General features: G+C 37.1%; 1 protein-coding gene across 1 annotated transcript in view; it reads left to right on the forward strand.

The window, feature by feature from the left end:
* The window catches only part of LOC144959489 (uncharacterized), a 41,454-nt gene extending 23,740 nt beyond the window's left edge, over nucleotides 1-17,714 (forward strand). The window contains exons 9-12 of the mRNA XM_078892103.1: nucleotides 424-3,835; nucleotides 8,542-8,683; nucleotides 14,400-14,572; nucleotides 15,392-17,714. Coding sequence (XP_078748229.1) covers nucleotides 424-3,835; nucleotides 8,542-8,683; nucleotides 14,400-14,572; nucleotides 15,392-15,722 — 4,058 coding nt within the window. The 3' untranslated portion in view covers nucleotides 15,723-17,714. The remainder of the gene's footprint in view (nucleotides 1-423; nucleotides 3,836-8,541; nucleotides 8,684-14,399; nucleotides 14,573-15,391) is intronic.
* The last annotated feature ends 4,099 nt before the right edge of the window (nucleotides 17,715-21,813 follow it).

Here is a 21,813-nt window from a genome sequence, read left to right on the forward strand (position 1 = left end):
TCAGACCTGCCCCAAAGAGGATTTATGGCCTGGTGCTACACCTCTACAGACTAAACTGTATGGGCCTCATGGCAGCGCTTAGGAAGACCTAGGCACACCTTCAAACATGGAGACAATATGAGGGACAATGAAGAAGAAATAGAGGAAGAAATGATTTTGTTTATGAGAAGAAAATGAAAAGACAATACGAGGGACAATGAAGAAGAAATAGAGGAAGAAATGATTTTGTTTATGAGAAGAAAATGAAAATGCCTCTTTCAAATTATTAATATATGAAAATAATGTATTTCAATTATTGTAAATATTTCTGAATATTGTTTCTGAGATTTAAAAATATTACATTATTATCATCATCATCAACATCATCATTATCAACAACATTATCTTATGATCTCTCTCTTCCATCGTGTCAACCTTTTTCAGATGCTGAGGACTTTGGAGATGACAGCAATGCATTCAGCAAGACAGGGGCAATAACTATCAAGAGCAGCTCCAGCTCTAGTGGGGGCCTAGTTGCTGCCCTTGGCCTCAGTCGAGAAGGAAGCTTGGACAGTGACGACTCCAGGGGTTATGACCTTTCACATCAAAACATGGAAGGAGAAAGTTCAGAGCACTTAGACAGCAATACCGACTCCGCAGATTTGACCAATGACAAAGATTTAGGAAAAGACGGTGTTGTTATCTCAAGTGATGGGACAACTGAGGTGTGCAGTACATCTAGAAGTGTTGGCGAAAATGTTCCTTTGTCAAAGCAGGCACAACCTAATTGTCATGAAGTCATGAAAGCAACAACTACAGCATTGAAAAATTTATCATCTTCATCGTCATCGTCCTCTGATTCTTTAAAAGAAAAACCTAAAGCAGTTGTTTTGCCATTAAGAGATTATTTCCCTTTAGATGTTTCATTTCCACCTGTTGACGGAGAAGTCGGGGAAACAAATCAAGATCATTGTCGTTATCATCATCATCATCATCATCAAGGGGTTTTAAGACCCACATCAGGTGTGGAGCATGATTTTCATCCCCCGTCAGATCAGAGAGAAGAACAGAGTCTTTTGCCTTCATCCCCATTATTCATACAACAGCAGCAGCAGCAACAACAACGATTACATCAACCACCGAGAGATATTATGTCACAGTCTGAAATTGTACAGGCATATTTCAACAGCATGAGAAGTGGTAAGGGTGGTGGTGGTGGTAATGGCGGCAATGGTAATGGTTCTCTCACTTTACCTCAGCAAAAATCTAATATAAGGAAGAATGAGGAAGATAACAGCAATAATAATAATAATAATAATAATAATATTGATTGCAGTAGGAATGTGGCGTCGACTAATATCATTCATGGTATCGAGGGAAGTGTGCAACAACAATTGCTGTTTCAAACTGAAAGAGGGTTGATGAATCTGACCCAAAGTGGAGGTAACCACTGCACTGGCCAAGGTGCTTCTAATCAGAATAATGCGGTTACATCAACACATGTGCAGCAAGGTCTGATTCACCTGTCAGTGGGAAATCAACAAAGGGAAAGTAATGAGGAAGGAGGTTTGTTCATGCCAATAGGAGATTCCGACTCAGAATTGAACCCGAGAGCAAGATCAGCACAATTTACATCTCCAGTGCAACAAACTCGAGCTTTGTCACATGAGGGACAACAACAACAGCAGCAGCAGCAGAGGAACTTTCCATCATCAAACCAATACCCTATCAATCCTCCTTTCTCGAGCTTTCCACAAGACTTTGGGAATCAGAATGTTCTCAGAATTTTAGACTCGGATCAAATTAACCAGCCTCTACAACACAACCTTATAACTTCAGTGGGCCAAGCCGCGGGAGGGGCCATAATGAACCCACAATCAGCCTCAATGACACAGAATGAAGGAGCAACAAAATTCAACCACACCATTCCACACTATCATCAGACTTCATCTCACTTACAACTGCAAACTCCTCCTTTCACTTCACCACACATTCACTACCAGCAGAGCAGCAACGTGTACCAGAACACAACTCATAATTTTATCCACCATCACCCTCCCCAACCGCCAATCTCTAGTGAGTATTACTCAGATTTTCACCTTCCACAATCGCAGCAGCAGCAAGCTCCACTTCTTCCCCATCCTCCTTCACAACCGCCTCCTCCTCTTCATCAGCAGCAAAACCCCTATAGCATTTTTCCTCGACAGGACAGTGACACCAATAGCAATAATAATGATAGCATTTATAGTAACATACCACTCTCGCAACAACCGCCTTTGATTCCAACACTCATGCAAAATTTTAGACCACAACAACCACTTCGTCATCCATCACCCCAACAGCAGCAAAACAACCACCCTTCGATGTCTCCATACTCAAAGGGACATTTCAACTACCGAAACTTCCCTCAAGATTCTTCTTCATATCCACCTTCGTTCAGTCCATCTGCATTCGATACCACATCCTACTATAAAACTATTCCTTCGGAGATCTATTACAGTGACATGAGCACATTTTCAGCTCTTCACTTTGGGAATGTTGCAGACAACAAAGGTCTTGATCATTTAGGCGAAATCATTTCCCCATCAGACTCCAATCCACCCTCAGGCCAGGCCACTAGCATGGGTAACAAATGCAATACTGATGATAATAGGAATAAAGATAGTAGTAGTAGTAATAGCTATAAAGTCGAAAAATCACCAGAGGCATTAGCAACAACAACAGAAGTTGGAGATGGTGATCATCTGCATCGACATTATATCCGTGAACAATTTCCCTTTCTGGATAATTTTAGTATGCATGAAATAGACCAGGATAAATTTAAGACAACGGGAGTGTCAAACTCATCATCCACATCGTTATCATCACCAGCCATATCAGAGATGGGCAAAGTGATGAAGGAAGGAAAGAGAGGAGAGAGAGGTGGAGGAGGAAGGGCTACAACAACTAACACGCCAAATTCAGCAATAGCAGCAACCAGCAATACGAGTATCGTAGCAGCAACCAGCAATACGAGTATCGTAGCAGCAACCAGCAATACGAGTATCGTAAGGAATTCAAATACTCTTCCAGTCCAATCCAAATATGCGCTCACAAAAACAGCAGCAGCAGCCGCAGAACCATCAAAGACTGTCAATGTGGAAGGTTTTTCATCAGCCTTTACATCACTTGTAGAAACCAAATCCAGCTCATCCATTATTTCATCGTCGTCGTCATCAGCCACTGCCCAGTCATTTTCAGTTGCCTCCTCATCTCATATTCCAACATCAGCAACTAAAACGAACATAATAACTCATTCTACTCTTGCCTCGTCCAAGCCGTCAAACTACACAGTCATCCCTGGTAAGACTGCCGTTGCTGGCAGTTCAAGTATCCTCCCATCAGCTGCTGCTAAAGGTATAAGCCATAACATTCACCCTGAGTCGAAAACAATACCAATACCAGCTGTCAAAACAAAGTATTCACACTCAACAACGGCTGATGATGTAATGACTGGTCAAAGTGACATAAGCTCAACCTCTAATACTGTAAATCTTCCCAACAGCAACAACCACAACAACAATAGAGTCACAATACCGGGCCACACCCCTTTTCAGCCAACTAGCTCCACCCACAACTCTGCGAATGCCACACCCAATAGTGTCATGATCCCGGGGCACACCACTTCCCAGCCAGTCTCCCAATCAATCAGACTGTTGGATCATGAAGCCCATGATGGTGCATGGTGTAAAGACCTCCGCGAAATGCTGGCCCAGCTAGGACTGAGTAAATACCTGGAGAAGTTTGAGGAACAGGACGTTGATTTGCAAGTCTTTCTCTCCCTCACTGACAACGACCTCAAAGAAGTTGGAATCAAGTGAGTTGTTTAAAACCATTTTCTATGACCTAATTGTGAGCATTGTCTGATTTATTATACAATTCTTTCATCTCTTTGTATTTATTAAACAATTTATTTTTATTTGCCCAATAACAGAATGAGCTTGCGAGTATGTGTTGTTGCACAATAGAAATATAACAAGTTTAATAAATACAGAGAAATGAAAGAATATGTTTATTCTACTCCTCCAAGTAACCAAATCGTATGGTATTAGTACTTCTATTCACCATAATTTGTATCTTTCTCCTTCTGCTTGAATGACAATTTGACCCATAACTAAAAACCTTGGATTTGTATTCATGCGCACCAAAAGATTATTTATAATCGCCGATCTGGGGTCTTTTACATCTAATTTCACACCGACAAAATGTGCGAAAATATTGTGCAATCATTGAATAAAAATTTTATTCAATGCATTCAAAGCAGTATTCAACGATTACATATTTACTAAGAAATGATAGAGTTTTCCAATGAGAGGGGTGGGATAATATATAATTAATTTTAACAATGATATAGTTATTTATTTTGTATGTTTTTATCTCAGCCCTATGATAGAGCAATCCAATCCAATCCAAAATAGTTACAGCTTCTTGTGATGAAGATTGATTCAACTAGGTGGGGTGGGGTGGCCTTGACATACTGTTTACTGGTCGCATTTCAAATAACTATATATAGAATATTGTCGGGTTATTGGTCGCTCTGACATTTTCAGGGATGTTGTTCCATGCACGAACGAATAGTACTGGGGAAGAACGAGTGTTTGTGTGCATTGACTATGGCAGTGTATGCCTTTTCTTTTGTTCTTTTGGTTTTTCAATGTGTTAATAGGGATGAAGTGGATCCCTGTCAGATCTTGAACTTGAACAACATATTGTTGAGCTTTTGCGTCTGTCTCCTTTTAATAAGTGGGGTCTGGTTAAAATGGCCCATCTTGTCTTTTATACTGTGTTGTTGGGTTGTTGTCATTACAGACAATTCGACAGGTCCTTCTTTGAATCGTTCCTATCTTATTGATCGGTGTTGATGTAATCGGGTTCCATAATATGCTGCTGCTCTATTCTAAAACAGGTCTTACAAATACTTTGTAGCACTTTTTTCTCATTCTTGTAAGGCATGATAAGAGGTTTCGGTGTAGAAAGCTGTTTACATTCCCGGCTATGTGGTCTTGTGGTATGACACTCGCTTTCAGATTGGAAGGTCCTGGGTTTGAGCCTCGCTCGGCGCATAGTTGAGTCCTTAGAAAAGGCTCTTTACTCACATTCTCTCACCGTACTCAGGTGTAAAATGAGTACCTGGCCGTTAACAGTGTTGTCTCTGTCCAAAAAAAATATAATATTGCCTAACAGGCGTCATGTCCCGTCCTTCATGTTAAGTGTTGCTGTTGGCCAGGGACCCCTCGTAAAGCACTTTGAGCACATTTAGTGGATATTGCGCTATATAAAAGCTCATTTTAAAAAAATAATTTTTTAATCCCTCTACTGAGATGAGACAGTAACAAAAGGAGAGAAAGGGAAATGGGATAAGAGTAAGAGCACACCTTTGATACACTCCCAAATATAGAAATAGAGGTGGTATTATGAGGATACAGGTGTCTTTGTAACATATTTTTTAAAAAGAGGAAGATATCTCAAAACATACAGTGCAACCCTTGGATAACGACATAACGCCCGGGACTCAGAAAATTATGTCGTTATCCCAGGGTTTCCAAGATGATGGAAATGGGGTGTGTGGTGAGACCTGTGATGTTCCTCTCAAGTACGTTAGAATGTGTATTTTTCCTGTTGAGAAAAGGGTTCACCAGTTTGCTATCTGATGTTTATTGACATTTTAAAAAAAATTCTAAATAGTTCTCAGCAGACTCGTCGAAGTCAAAGGCTACTTTCAAGACAATCTGAAAGTGATAAATTAAGGAGCAGGCACTGGTATAAGACAAAGATCTGAAAAAGTGTGTCCAGCATTGTTTCATACACATTTTTATTTCAGATACTATTATTTTGAAGACAATGCCGTGTCACTAAATCTATTGAGCCAACCATTGCTCGCTGAAAGACTACCAATCCAACCTTGTTCGCAATAATTTTTGTTCAGAAAAGTAAGGGGAGCAGGCACTTATGTTGATATTACCGACTTCTGGTCCTATCATCTGCGAGCAGGCAAAAATTATTGACAACAGCAAGAAATGAAGTGCCAGAAGACCATAAGAGAATTTAAAAAACTTAGCGGCAATGGGAGCTCGAACACACGGCCTTACTAGTACGACAACTCCGCCTGGCCGGGGGTAGCGCTACTGTTAGAGCTATATACCACTCCAATTCTCTGTTGTCTTCCGGCACTTTTCTACTCACTTCATCCCTTGTTGTTATCAATAATTTTTGCCTGCTCGCAGATGATAGGACCAGAAGTCTGTGCATTTGAGGCTGTGGTAAAAACTCATTTTCGTAACTTTCACGACAAAAATACTCCCAACACTAAATCATTTTGAAAAACGGATGACAAAACTTATTGGCCGCAAAAGCAGAGTTTCTATTGGCTAAGAGTAAGAGGATGAGATGACGTTGACATGAGGTTGCTTATTAGGCTAGATTTTTAGCGATTATCACTATTTTGATGTCATTAGTCCGGGGTATTACTAAAAATGGATTTTTAAACAATTTTTATTGCTTATTATTGTTGGGTAACGCATATGCAGAACATTTTAAAGTTGTTTTCTATGGAATCTGTCTAGTTTTTGCTCTTCAATTCTGATCAGTGCCCATGTTCTGCAGTTGTACAATACTCAGCCATGATTTTACAATTACAAGGGTTGTGAATTTGGTTTTAGTGTTCATTTTGATCTAGTCATTTCAAATCCATATATTCAATTAATAATTTATTTAGTGCTATCGTCAATAAACGTTTTCTCAACATCTTATCAGTCTCCAATTAGTGATCCTACTTTTTTTTCGTGGCTCTCCATCCATCTTCCTTCCTTGATAGTATTGTCACGTCTATTCTGTCAGCATTGACGTACATATATACTATATAAAGTCTTTACCCTCATCTGGATTTTGGCATGTTATTTTTTGTTTTACCTGAAACAGACATGCCAACTATTACGAATAATTCGTAGAATTACGAATTTTGGCTCCATTTTCAGAACTTCATGAGCATTTCTAAGTCATTAAAACTTATTGAAAATGAAAGTTGATGCCAGACTACATAGTACAAACTTTTAATTATTTTGAAATGTTATTAACCCCTTGTGTCTGGGTGGGGATCCTGACCTCCCATAGTGGGCAGGGAGGTACATGCTGTGTCTTCTATCCTCCCATACCCGTTTTCCAATTGTTTCCTGTCGTTGTCTTGGAATGAAATTACTTGGTTTTGTCCTGACCTGGCAGGAGTTCCTTGGCTTGAAGGGAAACAGTTGAATGTATAGTTATAGTTTTGGGAGATGATATCTTTTTCCTTGTAAATCATCTCTCTGTTATGCATTGTTTTATGTTTAGTTTACATATTATATTATATGATTTGTAAACATTTGAGTGTATTCCTCTTAGACCTGTGCTTGTGGCTGGATGATACTTTTAGGTGATCTCAAACTAAGTACTTTGACGATGTGCTCTTGGAATCTACATCTGTTCCCTATTTGAACCAATTTCCCTTTGTCTCACTTTTTCTTTTGTGCTTTAATTTTAATTCTAGAACTTCTTACTATCCCATTTTCTTCCTTTTTACTGGCGCTGATATGACCTTAATGTGTTGCAAGCACCGTAAAACCCTTAAAAACAAACAAACAACCCCTTGTGTTTGTAAATTGTAAATTTTAAAAGTAAACTATAGTAACTACAATTTTTATCTCCTAAAAATTAAGATTTTTTTCTCCTCAGAACCGCGGAAATCCGCGATTTTTGAGTCAGAGGAGAAATTTCCTTTTTTTTAAAGCTATATTTCCCTCAATCAAATGTACTGGCAGTGAGAGATTTGATGTGTGGTGGAACAAATAGGTGCAGTATCCCACTCTCAAGAAGTTAGCTAGAGGATCAATGATAATTTATCATCTCAATTGCTCTAAAAATGTGTGTGCGTGTGTGTGTTGGGGGGGGAGGGGGGTGAATGCTGTAAAAATAAAGGGTTCTTAAAGGCAATCATTCGAAATTTTCCTCCCTTTTCAGTTTTTGGCACCATCAGCACTGCATCATAAAGTCACCATCTCTCGTTGGTCCCAACTTACATAATCTGGTCTTTATCTGAGTGTGTTCCAGTGATAGTGGATAAAAAATAGAGCAATTATATAGCGCAATATCCACTAAATGTGCTCAAAGCGCTTTACAAAGGGTCCCTGACCAACAGAAACACGTATATATAGAACGAGACATGACGCCTGCTAGCGGTATTACATTTTTTCTGACAGAGACAACATTGTTAACGGCCAGGTACTCATTTTATACCAGAGTATGGTGAGAGATTGTGAGTAAAGAGCCTTTTCCAAGGACTCAACTATGCGTCGAGTAAGGCTCGAACCCAGGACCTTGCGATCCGAAAGTGAGTGTCATACCACAAGACCACAAAGCCGCATGTTTCTAGTGATAGTGGATAAAGTCAACCTTGTTTAAAGTCGAACAATCTGTCTGATCAGTCGACGTTCACTATGTCAGGATTTAACTGTCTGTCACTTTTATTATTATCGTACTTTCTTCTTTCAGACTGTTTGGCCCGAGAAAAAAAATGGCCAATGCCATCGCCCGCTGGCATAGTCAGGCCCCATTACCCAACCACTGTCTGGAACAGGCCTATGCGGATCGACTGGAAGGAGAGATGCAGGAATTGGCCATACAACTCAATCAGGTGAGTGAATTGGACAGCAATCCATCTGATACTAAGCTGTGGACTGTTAAAAGTAATGAATAAAAATCAGTATAACAACAGCTTCTAAAAAGAACAAAATTCCAAATATGGAACGTTTTGGGATCAAAACCCTTCGTCAGCCAATAATACCTACATGAAAACATCCCTTAAAATCCAGCCTGACACTATATTTTGCATGTCTTTTCCGCAAGTACTTGTCTATCATCACCCATTCCTTGTTAAAATTTAGCTATTTTCTAGTCTTGGTGAGCAATAAATGATGAGAGCACAGCTAGCTAATGGCTAATGATGCAATGGTTGATTTACTTTCGGCGTTGAGGCATTCCAAGTTGATTGAAATTGTATAATGCGTTGTGGAACAAGATTCAGGTGGCCTCGATTCATTTGGTCTATTTAAGAGTAATGGGAGTAGTCACAATTCAGTATTATTGAGGATGTTGTAGTTTTCTGACATACATTGTCAATCATTATACAGGCCTGTAAATCTTCCGACAATTGTCAGATTTCCGACAATATGATCTTCCTCGATCTATTCGGTTAAGTGCTAACATTTTTTTTAAAGGGTTAAAAGTAAAAATACAATTCGTGCTGTCAAAAACAGAGCCAATGATAAAGAAAATAAGAGAGTTTTGTTTCGTGCCTCGAAAAAAATCAGTTTTTATTCAGTTTCGAACGCGGACTTTAATAAAAAAATTTTTTTTAAATTTTATTTGTCGCGTCAAAGACAAAATAAAATAGTCAGCTAGGTATATTATCATTCCACCTACACGCTCCGCTAGACGTGGAGGGCCATTCCATGTCAAGTGGACCAAATTTTCGGAAATCGGGAACCACACCCCTTTTGATTTTCCTCAAACTTGGCTCAATTGAAGATACTTATGAGACATGAGGAAAACCAAATTTTCAGTTCAGAACATGGATATTTGAATTTTTTACAATTTTTGGAAATTTTGTCTCAAAAAGCGTCAAAATCAGATTTGCTCGTGGGTCCATTTTTGAGAGGCTATAACTTTTTTATTAATCAAGCTAACTCTCTAAAATTTGGTAGTCCTGTACAACTTTTAGCATAGATTACAATTATTTGAAGGAAAATGAAAATATTTATCAGCTTTTGGAGTTATCTGCCCTTGAACATGGCTCCCCGTGCTGTTCGCCAAAAAAATGAATTTTTTCAATCTTTTTTTTCATGACTTTAATGTTTCATTTTTGGTCATTGATTATTTGTATATCAATAAATAACATATGGTCCAACATACTATAGCAAAAATATAGGTCTGGTACTATAATATTTCGAAAATAACGCATAGCGTAATGCAACGTTCACCAAAATCGCAAATTTTTGTCAACTTCAAGGCTCAAAACGGTCAAAGATGTCGGCTGAGATTTTTTTCAAAATTTGATATATTGTGCGGATACACTATTTCTATAAGCACATGGAAGCTTTCCTTGTATTTTGAGGTGCTTCATGGTAAAAATCACCTGCAAAGAACCTAAGTATCTCAATCTTAAGTTACAAAGGGGCATAACTCAATAAATTGTTTAAACCCCCAAAATCGACTTATATTACACTATACTGATAACAAATAAAGCTTAAAACATTTGGCTTATGACAAACTCTTAAAAGCTAAGAAATTCAATGCTTTCAGTTTACTTATTTATGAAAAAAGTGCGAAATAATGCATTAACAGTTCAATAATTGTAGACTACACACTCATTCAGATATATCAGGGTGGCATCAATGAAAAAAAATATCCAGCTCCTTTAGATTTATCATTTTGTGTGTTGGAATGTTCTCCAGGTAAAAATAGCTTGTAAAAAAAGTTAGAAAGTTAAAGAAGGAGAAAGGACTTTTTGCCGAACCCGATTCTAAAAGTGGTTAAAGAATAGCAGATGAGATTAAAGAAAAGAGAATTTAATTTTTATAGCAACAATGAATATTCACGGCTGTGTCATGGAAAGAATGACTGTGTTTCAGTTACAATTGATGGGGAAAAAACTCTAGTGCAAAAGCGTCTGATACTTGTTAATTTGAATGAACTATATGCAGAGCCTTTTAAAAAGTACCCTCAATAACTCAATATAATATTGGTTTATCAAAATTCTGTGAACTCAGGGCCAAATGGTCTATTACTGTAGGACCAAAAGGAATGCATTCAATTTTTGTTAGTAAAATGCATCAAAATTCAAAACTAATCATATTAGTTGTTCCTCGGAATAAATTTCACTAATCGGAATAATTACGTAAATTAGTGTGTAATATTGAAAATCTAGAATGTATGGTTCATTGTTGTGAAAAATCTCCTGGAACAGACAATCTGAAAGCATTTTGGTGATATTCTTACATTCAAACAGTGGTGCATACTGACAGAGCTACTTTATTAATACTGGAAGATACTGTTGAAAATATTACTGAAAAAATCTGCAAAACAATTCATTACCTTTACACCACATCATTTTATTGCAAAGTCTCAAGCTGTTTGTCTAAACCATGTGAAAGACACCCTGAGTGATAATACCTTAGCCATAGTTCTATTAGATTTTGCTGAAAGTTATTCTTTAATCATTCAAGATACTGTCCATGGACCTCATTGGGGCAATACACAATTGACACCTCATCCTTTTGTTCTATTACAGGGAGAATGGAAAATTAAATCACATTAGTTTTTGTATCGCTAGTGACTATTTATCATATAACATTGCAGCAGTGCACACATTTATGAGGCAGATGGTGGGACATTTGAAGTCATCTCTCCCTTGCATAAATAAAGTGATTAAGTTCAGTGATGGAGCAGCATCACAATATAAAAACTACAAAACTTTTCAAACCTATGTCATCATTATGAAAATTTTGGATTGCATGCGGAATATCACTTTTTTTTCAACAATCCATGGGGAAATCGTCTTGTGATGGAATTAGGGGAACTGTGAAACAGTTAGCACCTTGAACAAGTCTACAAGCTCTATATGACAACCAGATCTTATGCCCAAAACATCTTTATGAATGGTGCTCTAGCGACATACATAGCATAAGATTCGTATATGAGACTTCTGAAGAAGTGGAAGCTAATTCTATAACCTCACTACATGTTTTGATTCAGCACAGAGAATTCTTGGAACACAGAATCATCAGAGTTGTTTTAGACCAATATCTATTAAAAAACTATCTTTTAGTAGAATTTCTGTGGATCATGGCACTAGCAATTCTTTTCTTGATATGAGTATGAGTGAAGATGTCAACCAAATTTCTTTTCGAGTAGCCATGTATGCAGCAGCGATTTATGATCAGAAATGAAAGTGGAATATAGTAACTGTAGCTGACCTCTCTGAGGAAAATTCTGGTGTTCTGATCAAATTCATGCATCCTGCACAGTCACATCTATATTTGCCACAAAATGAAAGAATGCTTTCAGATTGTCTGTTGCACATTTTTCACAACGACGAAGTATATATTCTGTATTTTCAATATTACACACTATTTTATTTAATTATTCAGATTAATGAATTTATCCCAAGGAACAGCTATATATTTTGAATTTTGATTTATTTCACAAACACAAACTGAATGCGTTCCTTATGGTCTTACAGTAATGCACCATTGGGTCTAAGTTCTCAAAATTTTGATAAACCAATATCGTATTGAGGGTAGGTACTTTTTACAACATTCAGCATGTAGTTCATTCAAATTAACAAGTATCAGACGCTTTTGCACTAGAGTTTTTTCCCCATCAATTGTAACGGCGTTCTTTCCAGGACACAGCCGCGGATATTCATTGTTGTTATAAAAATTCAATTACCTTCCCTTTAATCCCATCTGCTATTCTTTAACCACTTTTAGAATCGGGTTCGACAAAAAGTCCTTTCTCCTTCTTTAACTTTCTCACTTTTTTTACATGCTTTTTTTAACTGGAGAACATTCCAACACACAAAATGATAAATCTAAAGGAGCTGGATATTTTTTTTTATTGATGCCACCCTGATATATCTGAATGAGTGTGTAGTCTACAATTATTGAACTGTTAATGCATTATTTCGCACTTTTTTCATAAATAAGAAAACTGAAAGCATTGAATTTCTTAGCTTTTAAGAGTTTGTCATAAGCCAAATGTTTTAAGCTTTATTTGTTATCAGTATAGTGTAATATAAGTCGATTTTGGGGGGGTTTAAACAATTTATTGAGTTATGCCCCTTTGTAACTTAAGATTGAGATACTTAGGTTCTTTGCAGGTGATTTTTACCATGAAGCACCTCAAAATACAAGGAAAGCTTCCATGTGCTTATAGAAATAGTGTATCTGCACAATATATCAAATTTTGAAAAGAATCCCAGCCGACATCTTTGACCGTTTTGAGCCTTGAAGTTGACAAAAATGTGCGATTTTGGTGAACGTTGCATTACGCTATGCGTTATTTTCGAAATATTATAGGACCAGACCCATATTTTTTATATATTATGTTGGACCATTTGTTATTTATTGATATACAAATAATCAATGACCAAAAATGAAACATTAAAGTCATGGAAAAAAAATATTGAAAAAATTCATTTTTTTGCCGAACAGCATGGGGAGCCATGTTCAAGGGCAGATAACTCTAAAAGTTGATAAATATTTTCATTTTCCTTCAAATAATTGTAATCTATGCTAAAAGTTGTACAGGACTACCAAATTTTAGAGAGCTTGATTAATAAAAAAGTTATAGCCTCTCAAAAATGGACCCACGAGCAAATCTGATTTTGATGCATTTTGAGACAAAATTTCCAAAAATTGTAAAAAATTCAATTATCCATATTCTGAACTGAAAATTTGGTTTTCTTAATGTTTCATAAGTATCTTCAATTGAGCCAAGTTTGAGGAAAATCAAAAGGGGTGTGGTTCCCACCCTTGGTCCACTTGACGTGGAATGGCCCTGGATGTATTCACTGCCGACTGTGCCACAGACGAGAGAGAGGGGTGACAGTGTCTGGTCTTGTTGTGAGTCGTCGAACACACGCGTAGTCAGTAATCAACTTACACGCACAGTGTGTGTCGGACAGGCTGTTTCTCTCTATTTTGCTACCGACACACACACATTTTTCCGGTTGATTATTTTTCTCCTTAGGCTTTCTTTGTTTCCGTTTGAAAGTCAACCGGAAAAAATAAGGTGAAATAAGTATTTTTCTTCGAAATATATATTTTTTTTCGAAAGGTGATTGACTGCTCTCAGCAGAAGTTTTCTTTCCTTATGACCGTGATTGTTTAATTCTCTTTTTCATCCTTCACACATGACCACACCACATCCTCCTCCTCCTCTTCTTCTTCTTCTTCTTCTTCTTCTTCTTCTTCTTCTTCTTCTTCTTCTTCTTCTTCTTCTTCTTCTTCTTCTTCTTCTTCTTCTTCTTCTTCTTCTTCTTCTTCTTCTTCTTCTTCTTCTTCTTCTTCTTTTTCTTCTTGGCAGACTCTGTGAATTGGAGAGCAGCTTAATTGAAAAATTTCAGCTTAACATTGCTGTTCTGATTAAGTGGCTTGCCCTGTACTATTCTTTTATTTATTATTTTTTCCTTCTAATTTTATTTTTAAAAAAATATTTTATTATTATTATTATTATTATTATTATTATTATTATTATTATTATTATTATTATTATTATTATTATTATTATTATTATTATTATTATTATTATTACTATGATTCTTATTTTCATCATTCTTTTTTCCACAGGCATATGCAAATGAGGAGCGTCTGAAGGCCCAAGTTTTGCAGGAGCAACAACTCCGATCTGTGACAGAGTCTTGCCTGATGGAGGTCAGAGGTCACTGGGAGAAGACAAGACAGATGGTGGAAGAAGCGCAGGGAATCATGAAGACCATGGGGGAATCCTTGGCACGATTGAGGTATAGTGGTTACCAGTTAGAATATAACGGAAATATAGAGAGTAAATAATACACTTGAGCACTGTTTCCTCCAACTCCTCAGGACGCGCAAAACAGTTTGAGGAAACTGTGTGGTGGGGGGGGGGGGGGGGGGGGGGGGGAGTGGTAGGGGTAGGGGGGATTCTAAGAATTTGAGGCGCTGAAAAAATGGAAAAGAAATCTCTCAGCATCTCAAATTCTTAAGACCGCCACCTCCACCTCACCCTCATTAAGCGGGTGGTTGGATGGGAGCATCACCCTTGAATCATATACCTATGATGTTCGCATGGGTGTACGATCCGATAGTGATGTCGTTTCTTCTTCTCTTTACTAGCCTATCCTGCTTCTTTGGTTTGTGATTGTATTTTTGACAGGGGATATTTTTTTTTCTGTAAATCTCCTGCCTGTTTGTTCTTGGTTATTTATAATTTAGCTTATGATATCTTAAGGTTATGATTTTGATTTACATTTGTACTATTTTTGTTAGATTGCTTGTTTTTTTGTTTCAGCGGTCTCTCATATAACCTCAATTGTGTTGGAAGAGACCTAAAGCAACAAACAAACAAACAAATCATTAAAAATAAAATTACATCAGTGCCTGTTCCCTAATTTTGTCCCTTTTATAATTACAAAAATAATATTTATAAGAGGAAGGTTTGGAGTATTCTTGAATAGAAATAGAGAATACAGATGGATGTATTTGTGGTCTATGGCAAATTGCAAATCTCTAAACTGTATCCAAACCATTATTTTTATTTTTAATTTATCTATTTATTTATTTATTTATTTATTTTTTAACAGAGGGAACCAAAAGGAACTAAGGAAAACACTGGAAATAAGTCCAGACGGACCAGGTGCATCGTCAACTAAACCAGAATGTGAACAACTGCAGTTGCAGCAACAACAGCAAAGAAAAACAGGAGAGGAAAAAGAAGGGGTCACATCGCCCTCTTCTATTAATTCTTCATCTTTCAGTCCAGATGGTTCTTTAGCCCTGGAATTGGTTAGAAAGTCTGAAAGATACCTGAAGGAAATGCACAAGGGATTGTCGTCGCTGGCTCATAACGCAGACAAGGTTCTCAAGTCAACGCAAGACTTGAGTAATCTGGACAAAAAGTTGGAGGAAATATAAGTGTCACGGTATCGGCATTTTATTAAAGTTACTTTTGAAAAATTTTGCAATCATTGAAATTTTAAGGGGTTGAGTATGGCTCTGGTACTATGAAACTTTTGGGATTTTAAAATGACTTCTGATAAAGAATCTGCAGGGTATCAGTTTTTATGGGGTTGGGGGGGGGGGGGGGTATAAAAGTGATTTTTAAAAATTGATTGCCGAAAGGGTAGGGAAGTAGGGAAATTAATTGCACTCCTTTCCTCCTTCCCCATTCCATTACTGACAAATCTGATATAGTTTTGCCAGCTGACCAGAGGTCAGGTGACAAATGTGGTGGTCATTTTGATACAGAATTATCCATTGGTAAGAAATTCTCATTTTTTTTGTCTCAAATTCCTATTTTCTGACGTTCTTATTCCACTTTTGGAATGCTTAGGGTTGGCAGGGCTGGCTATTTATACTTTTTTTTTTTATTTAAGGGGGAGGACATTTGATGAAGTTACCATTTGATCAACAGAAGCTTTGTGCAAAATATTTTAATATGGTCTTTCACGCAAAAGACATGGCTGCCAACTCTACGCCAAAAAAGGTGTATAATTATGTTTTAAAAAAAAATCAAATTATGCGTTTTTATGCTTTTTTTTTGTTCCACATTACACCTTTGTGTCATCATCATGTGGATGATTTAACCAATTTTTTTTTCTTCGTCCAGAATCTCATCTCACTGAAAATGTAAGAAAGCTGCATTTTCATCATACACTTCCAGCTTAATCTTGTTTTCATAAGTGTTATTCAGGCATAAGTAGCCTTTACCAAATTTATTGAGGAGAGAAATCTTCCAATAGCAATATTGCAGATGATTGTGGTGATATGTGTTTATGAATCTGGCATGGCATTTTTTTTGCATCGCTTTATTATAAATGTTACTATTGAAATTTTAACTCACTCAATCCTAGAGATTTTTGCTACTTTTCAAAATTGGAAAAAAATGTATGAAAAATGAGCATGTACATTTAGATAGTTTTATTCAACTATCATTAACATGCAAAAACTAAAAATGTTACCTTTGATACTACGCCTATAATTTGTCTCAAAAAATGTAATAAATAGGCATGGGGTAAAAGTAACCCCTTGTAAACTATGGATATAGTCGGTGTTAGGGATGAGTGAGTTAAACATCATCACCATCATTTATTATAATTGTCATCATCATCAATATGAGCCGTGGATGGTTGAAGATTAGGGAATGTGCCAGAGTAGTAAGATGATCGAATATGTTGATTATTTCATTTAATCCGGTTTGCAAGAACATTGGAGTTTAAAAATTCTGATTACATAAAACAAGGTCGTATGTGAATATAATATTGGCTAACTACTTTTAACTCTATCCCTACTAGGCAAAATCACTGTATTCGCTTACAATACAAGGTGGGTCTGTTTTGACCCAATGACTAAATGTGTGGCCAAAAGTACACCAGTACCAGGTGGGTCACTTCTGAACCGGTGACTTACGTCAAATAATATACCATTTCTCTTTATAAAGTCATCAATTTTGACTTAGTGATGGTATTAGAGAGCATGTAATTATAATGTTGTATTTATTGGTTATTGTAATGCAATTTGATGAATTCTTTTAAATTTGCGGTTATCCTATCTATCTACTGTGGCACTATGAGGACCCGAGTTCAAATCCGACTGGTGTCCATGTCATACCCAAGACTAAAATCATGTGTAGTGCTGTAGATTTCTTGTACGGCACTTATTGACATGAAGATTTTAGTTCTACCACTGGCCAGCCTCGTGTCAATAATCTGTGCATTTGACCTGGTGAGTTAGTTTGGTGTGAGGAAAACAGCTGCTAAGAGAGCCATTTCAATATTTAGGTATATGTAACATACCTGCCAAGTACCCCGATAAAATCGGATTTACCCTACCTGACCCCGCCGGATTTTGGGAAACTCCGATTTTTTAATTAATTAATTTTTTAAAAATTTTTCGACAAAAAAAAAATGGCGAAAATGAATTTATACGATGAGCGTTACTTTTCTATGCGGGGAGGTAGTAATCATATTGCATATGGGCGACCGAAATAGTCAGTATCGATATTAGTGCTCCGAGTTGAATATGCGTCCAAAGCAAACCCCCAGTGGGAAGATACAGTTGTGATATATATATATATATATATATATATATATATATATATATATATATATATATATATATATATATATATATATATATATATATATATATATATAATTGTCCTTCTAATACGATTATGTCACACGAACACAAAAAACTATTTCATTTATCGTTTACGTGTACATTTAAAATCTATTTACACTATATAGATTCATGATTCATAAGGATTCTACTGGCTGTTGCCTGGGGCATGAGCTGCAGAGCACGCCCCTTTTAGTCTTTTAAACTCATTGAAATTGATTGTTTTCACATTCAAAGAAAGGGGTTGTTTTTGCTTTACAACAAGAAGGCTTTCTATAGTTTTTTCTCCTCCGAATTGAGAACGTTGGTCAGTTTTAATTTTCCTTACAGCCGAAAAATTTCGTTCGCAATGAGCACTGTTATGAGGAACTGTCAGTAGACCTAAGTATACAATCATAGCGTGTCTAGCGGACCATAAAAAAAAAAATAACATTAAAGGAACAGGAGGAACTGTGCTAGTGTTCTTTGGGAGTAGAGAGAGAAAGAAAAAAAAAAGCACTGAGAGTACTGGGAGTACGTTGGAACTGTTCTCCAGGGGGGAGGTGAGAGAGAGAAAAATTTTTATCGGGGGTACTGGGAGTACGTTGGAACTGTACTCCCGGGACAGGACACTTTTAAAAAAAATTTTTTGTTGGAGACTGGAGTGTTGGAGTATCAGAGTGTCGGAGTAACGCAAGGAAGAGGGTTAATAATATCCTGCGGGTGGGTGTGAAAAAACCCCCCAAAAAACTAGAGGTGATACGGGGAACATGAAAGAGTGAAGATCAAACTTATTGTTTTTGTTTTATTGTGATTGGATTATCTTTACTGTCTCCATTTTCGGATATCAATAGTTCTTGTTGCACAATGTTTTCTTCTTTTTATCATGTCCGCTCTTCTTATTTCTAATGCAGTTTTCTCTTCTTTTTCGATTGTTAGTTTATCTTACTTTTTTCACTTATTTTTTGTTTGGGCTAATCTGAACCACAATTGCCTCTTTGAACTTGGAGTAACTCAATGTTTTGAAGCTTTTCTGTCCTACTTCAATCCAGTGTTTATGTTAACACCACACAATTCACAATAAGCATGATGTTCATCAACTGATGATTTATTAATACCAGGCCATTGATCGGAATAAGATGGCTTAAATTTCTGTTTTGCTTTCTACTCAGTATTACAGGCATAAACGTTTCTAAAAAACATACAGTACTTGAAAACCTCCTCATGTCCTTCTTTTTTACACCAATCTTCCACGAAACGGAGGTCAGACATACTTACTTTGTTCTTGGACACGAAAATGGACTCCAAATTTGTGAGCTTTCGGTGGGGCAAGACTTTTCGATATTGTTCACTTACCACGAAAGCCACTTTGAACAATCATTTTTGTCGTCGTCCTCCTCCATGAGAGCGGTCAAAAGACTGATGTAAGGCGCTTTACTGATGAAACAGTGGCGGACGACAGACTTTTGATCGTACATGCGACAAAACTGGTGAGCATTGATCTTCACTGTTCCACAGCACAAATTACATCCGTAGTCAGAGAAACATTTGTTGCAGAGGCCCGCAACATTGCAAGAACAACAAATAGTGTTGGCAGAAGACTGGTAGCACCCTCCACACATGCATTTGTTGAAATTCGAAATGTCTCGACCATTATAGCAGACTGGTTTTTCACGTGTAGATGGTCTGTATCTGTAATTACGATGAACCAAAGACGAATAATATCCAAGTTTGTATTTACTGTCTCTGATCATTTGGGTTGAAACAGATGATAAAACATTGATGATTTTTGATCAAAAGATCCTTTAAACGGGGTATAATATCAACAGATGATGACTCAGAGCCTAAAGTGGCTTCCAAATCAAGGAATTCAGATATGAGATCGTCGTAGATGCCGTAAACGCTGTCTAATCCGCCGAAATGCGGTTTTGACACTGTTTTCGCCAAGTCGAACAGAGAATATTGCTTTTTGCCAGGGATTTTCAGTCTGATTAAAACAACGTGCAGCAATGCTGGCAAAGTCAAGCATATTGAAAAAATAAACCATAGGCCACCTTTTTGTTTGCCTCTTTGTTGTCATAGAATGAATGGGCCATCAGATCCATGCAGTCCACATCTCCTTTTATTCCACTGTAAAACTGGATGGTGTCTGGAATCTGGGAGTTTCCTGTAGAGTTGACCACCATAACACCATCATGATGCATTGGGGATAACAAGATAACATTTTTTTCTTGACTCCAGACTTATAAACCTATGACTTAATTTCTGAACGTTTTTAATTTTATTGAGAGGAGAGGGGTCTGATGATTTATTAACTCACCAACGTTTTTTTATCTTTTCTAAAAGCAGATTTGGCTTGCTTCTTTTTTTCTGTTTTCTTCTGGTCCTTGAATTGGTTCGGAAGAAATCTTTTGTTTCATTTCCTACGGTACCGACCACAGTCATCCTTTGTCTCGCCAATAATGTCACACAAATACAGGTCTGTGAAGAAATAGTCCACAGTTACATTTCTTCCACACTTCTAAAGAATGGCTCGCAAAGTTCAATTGCTGTATTACTGCCAAGGTTGAGTTGTGGAGTTTGGCCAATTTTTCCAAGATAACATATTGCCATAACGGTCTGGAAATACACGTCTAAAATTATTATCTTAACAATTAATTTTATCGTTAATTATCATCGTTTTCCTCAAAGTCTTAGTAACAATTACATCTTATGTAGACACGTGACTATGTTGTATTATGTCAGACGAGTCTATGGAGATAAAAACAAACATTGGATGTAACACTGCCTAATCTTTGTCCGACCTTTGACCCTACAGGCTTCCAGCCAACACCTGTCACCTTGATTATATCCAAATACATCTACATGACAACACACATCACTGTTACACACAGTCTTTTCCATATAATACCGACCATCATCCCTATCCCATCTCCAATGCATATGAATTTCCTCCCAAAACGCATAAGAAATTGTAGTGGTTGTGCTATGTCCAGATCTGTACGAAACGGATATCTTCGACTCTGAGAATACACGCCTGACATTATTATCTTAACAATTATTTTTACCCTAAAACACAATTCCATATTTGGGTGCGATATAAAACACTGGCCACTTTGGGCCCTTTTTTACTGAGGCTACAACATAGCCCAAACAGAATTCCCAGCCAACACACAAGCTGTTAGGTCTTTCTTGCTCGACCTCAAATCAGGGAAATTGTAGTGGTTTTGTTATGTCCATATATGTACGAAGCGGCTATCTTTGAGTCTGGAAATACATGCCTATAATTATTATCTTAATTATTTTTGTCATTAATTATCATCGTTTTCCTCAAAGTCTTAGTTACGATTACATCTTTTGTAGACACGTGACTATGTTGTATTATGTCAGACGAGTCTATGGAGAGAAAAACAAACATTGGATGTAACACTGCCTAATCTTTGTCCGACCTTTGGCCCTACAGGCTTCCAGCCAACACCTGTCACCTTGATTATATCCAAATACATCTACATGACAACACACATCTACATGACAACACACATCACTGTTACACACAGTCTTTTCCATATAATACCGACCATCATCCCTATCCCATCTCCAATGCATATGAATTTCCTCCCCAAATGCATAAGAAATTGTAGTGGTTTTGCTATGTTCATATCTGTACGAAGCGGCTATCTTCAACTCTGAGAATACATGCCTAACATTGTTATCTTAATAATTATTTTTATCGTTGATTATCATCGTTTTCCTCATAGTCTTTGTAACGATTACATCTTATGTAGACACGTGACTATGTTATATGAGTCTATGGAGACAAAAACAAACAAGTGATAGAACACCCATCTAATCTTTGTCCGACCTTTGACCCTACAGACTTCCAGTCAACACCTGTCACCTTGATTTC

The sequence above is a fragment of the Berghia stephanieae genome, chromosome 14 (assembly GCF_034508935.2).
Source record: "Berghia stephanieae isolate SIO BIC M18660-M18661 chromosome 14, UCSD_Bste_1.3, whole genome shotgun sequence".
NCBI lineage: Eukaryota > Metazoa > Mollusca > Gastropoda > Nudibranchia > Aeolidiidae > Berghia > Berghia stephanieae.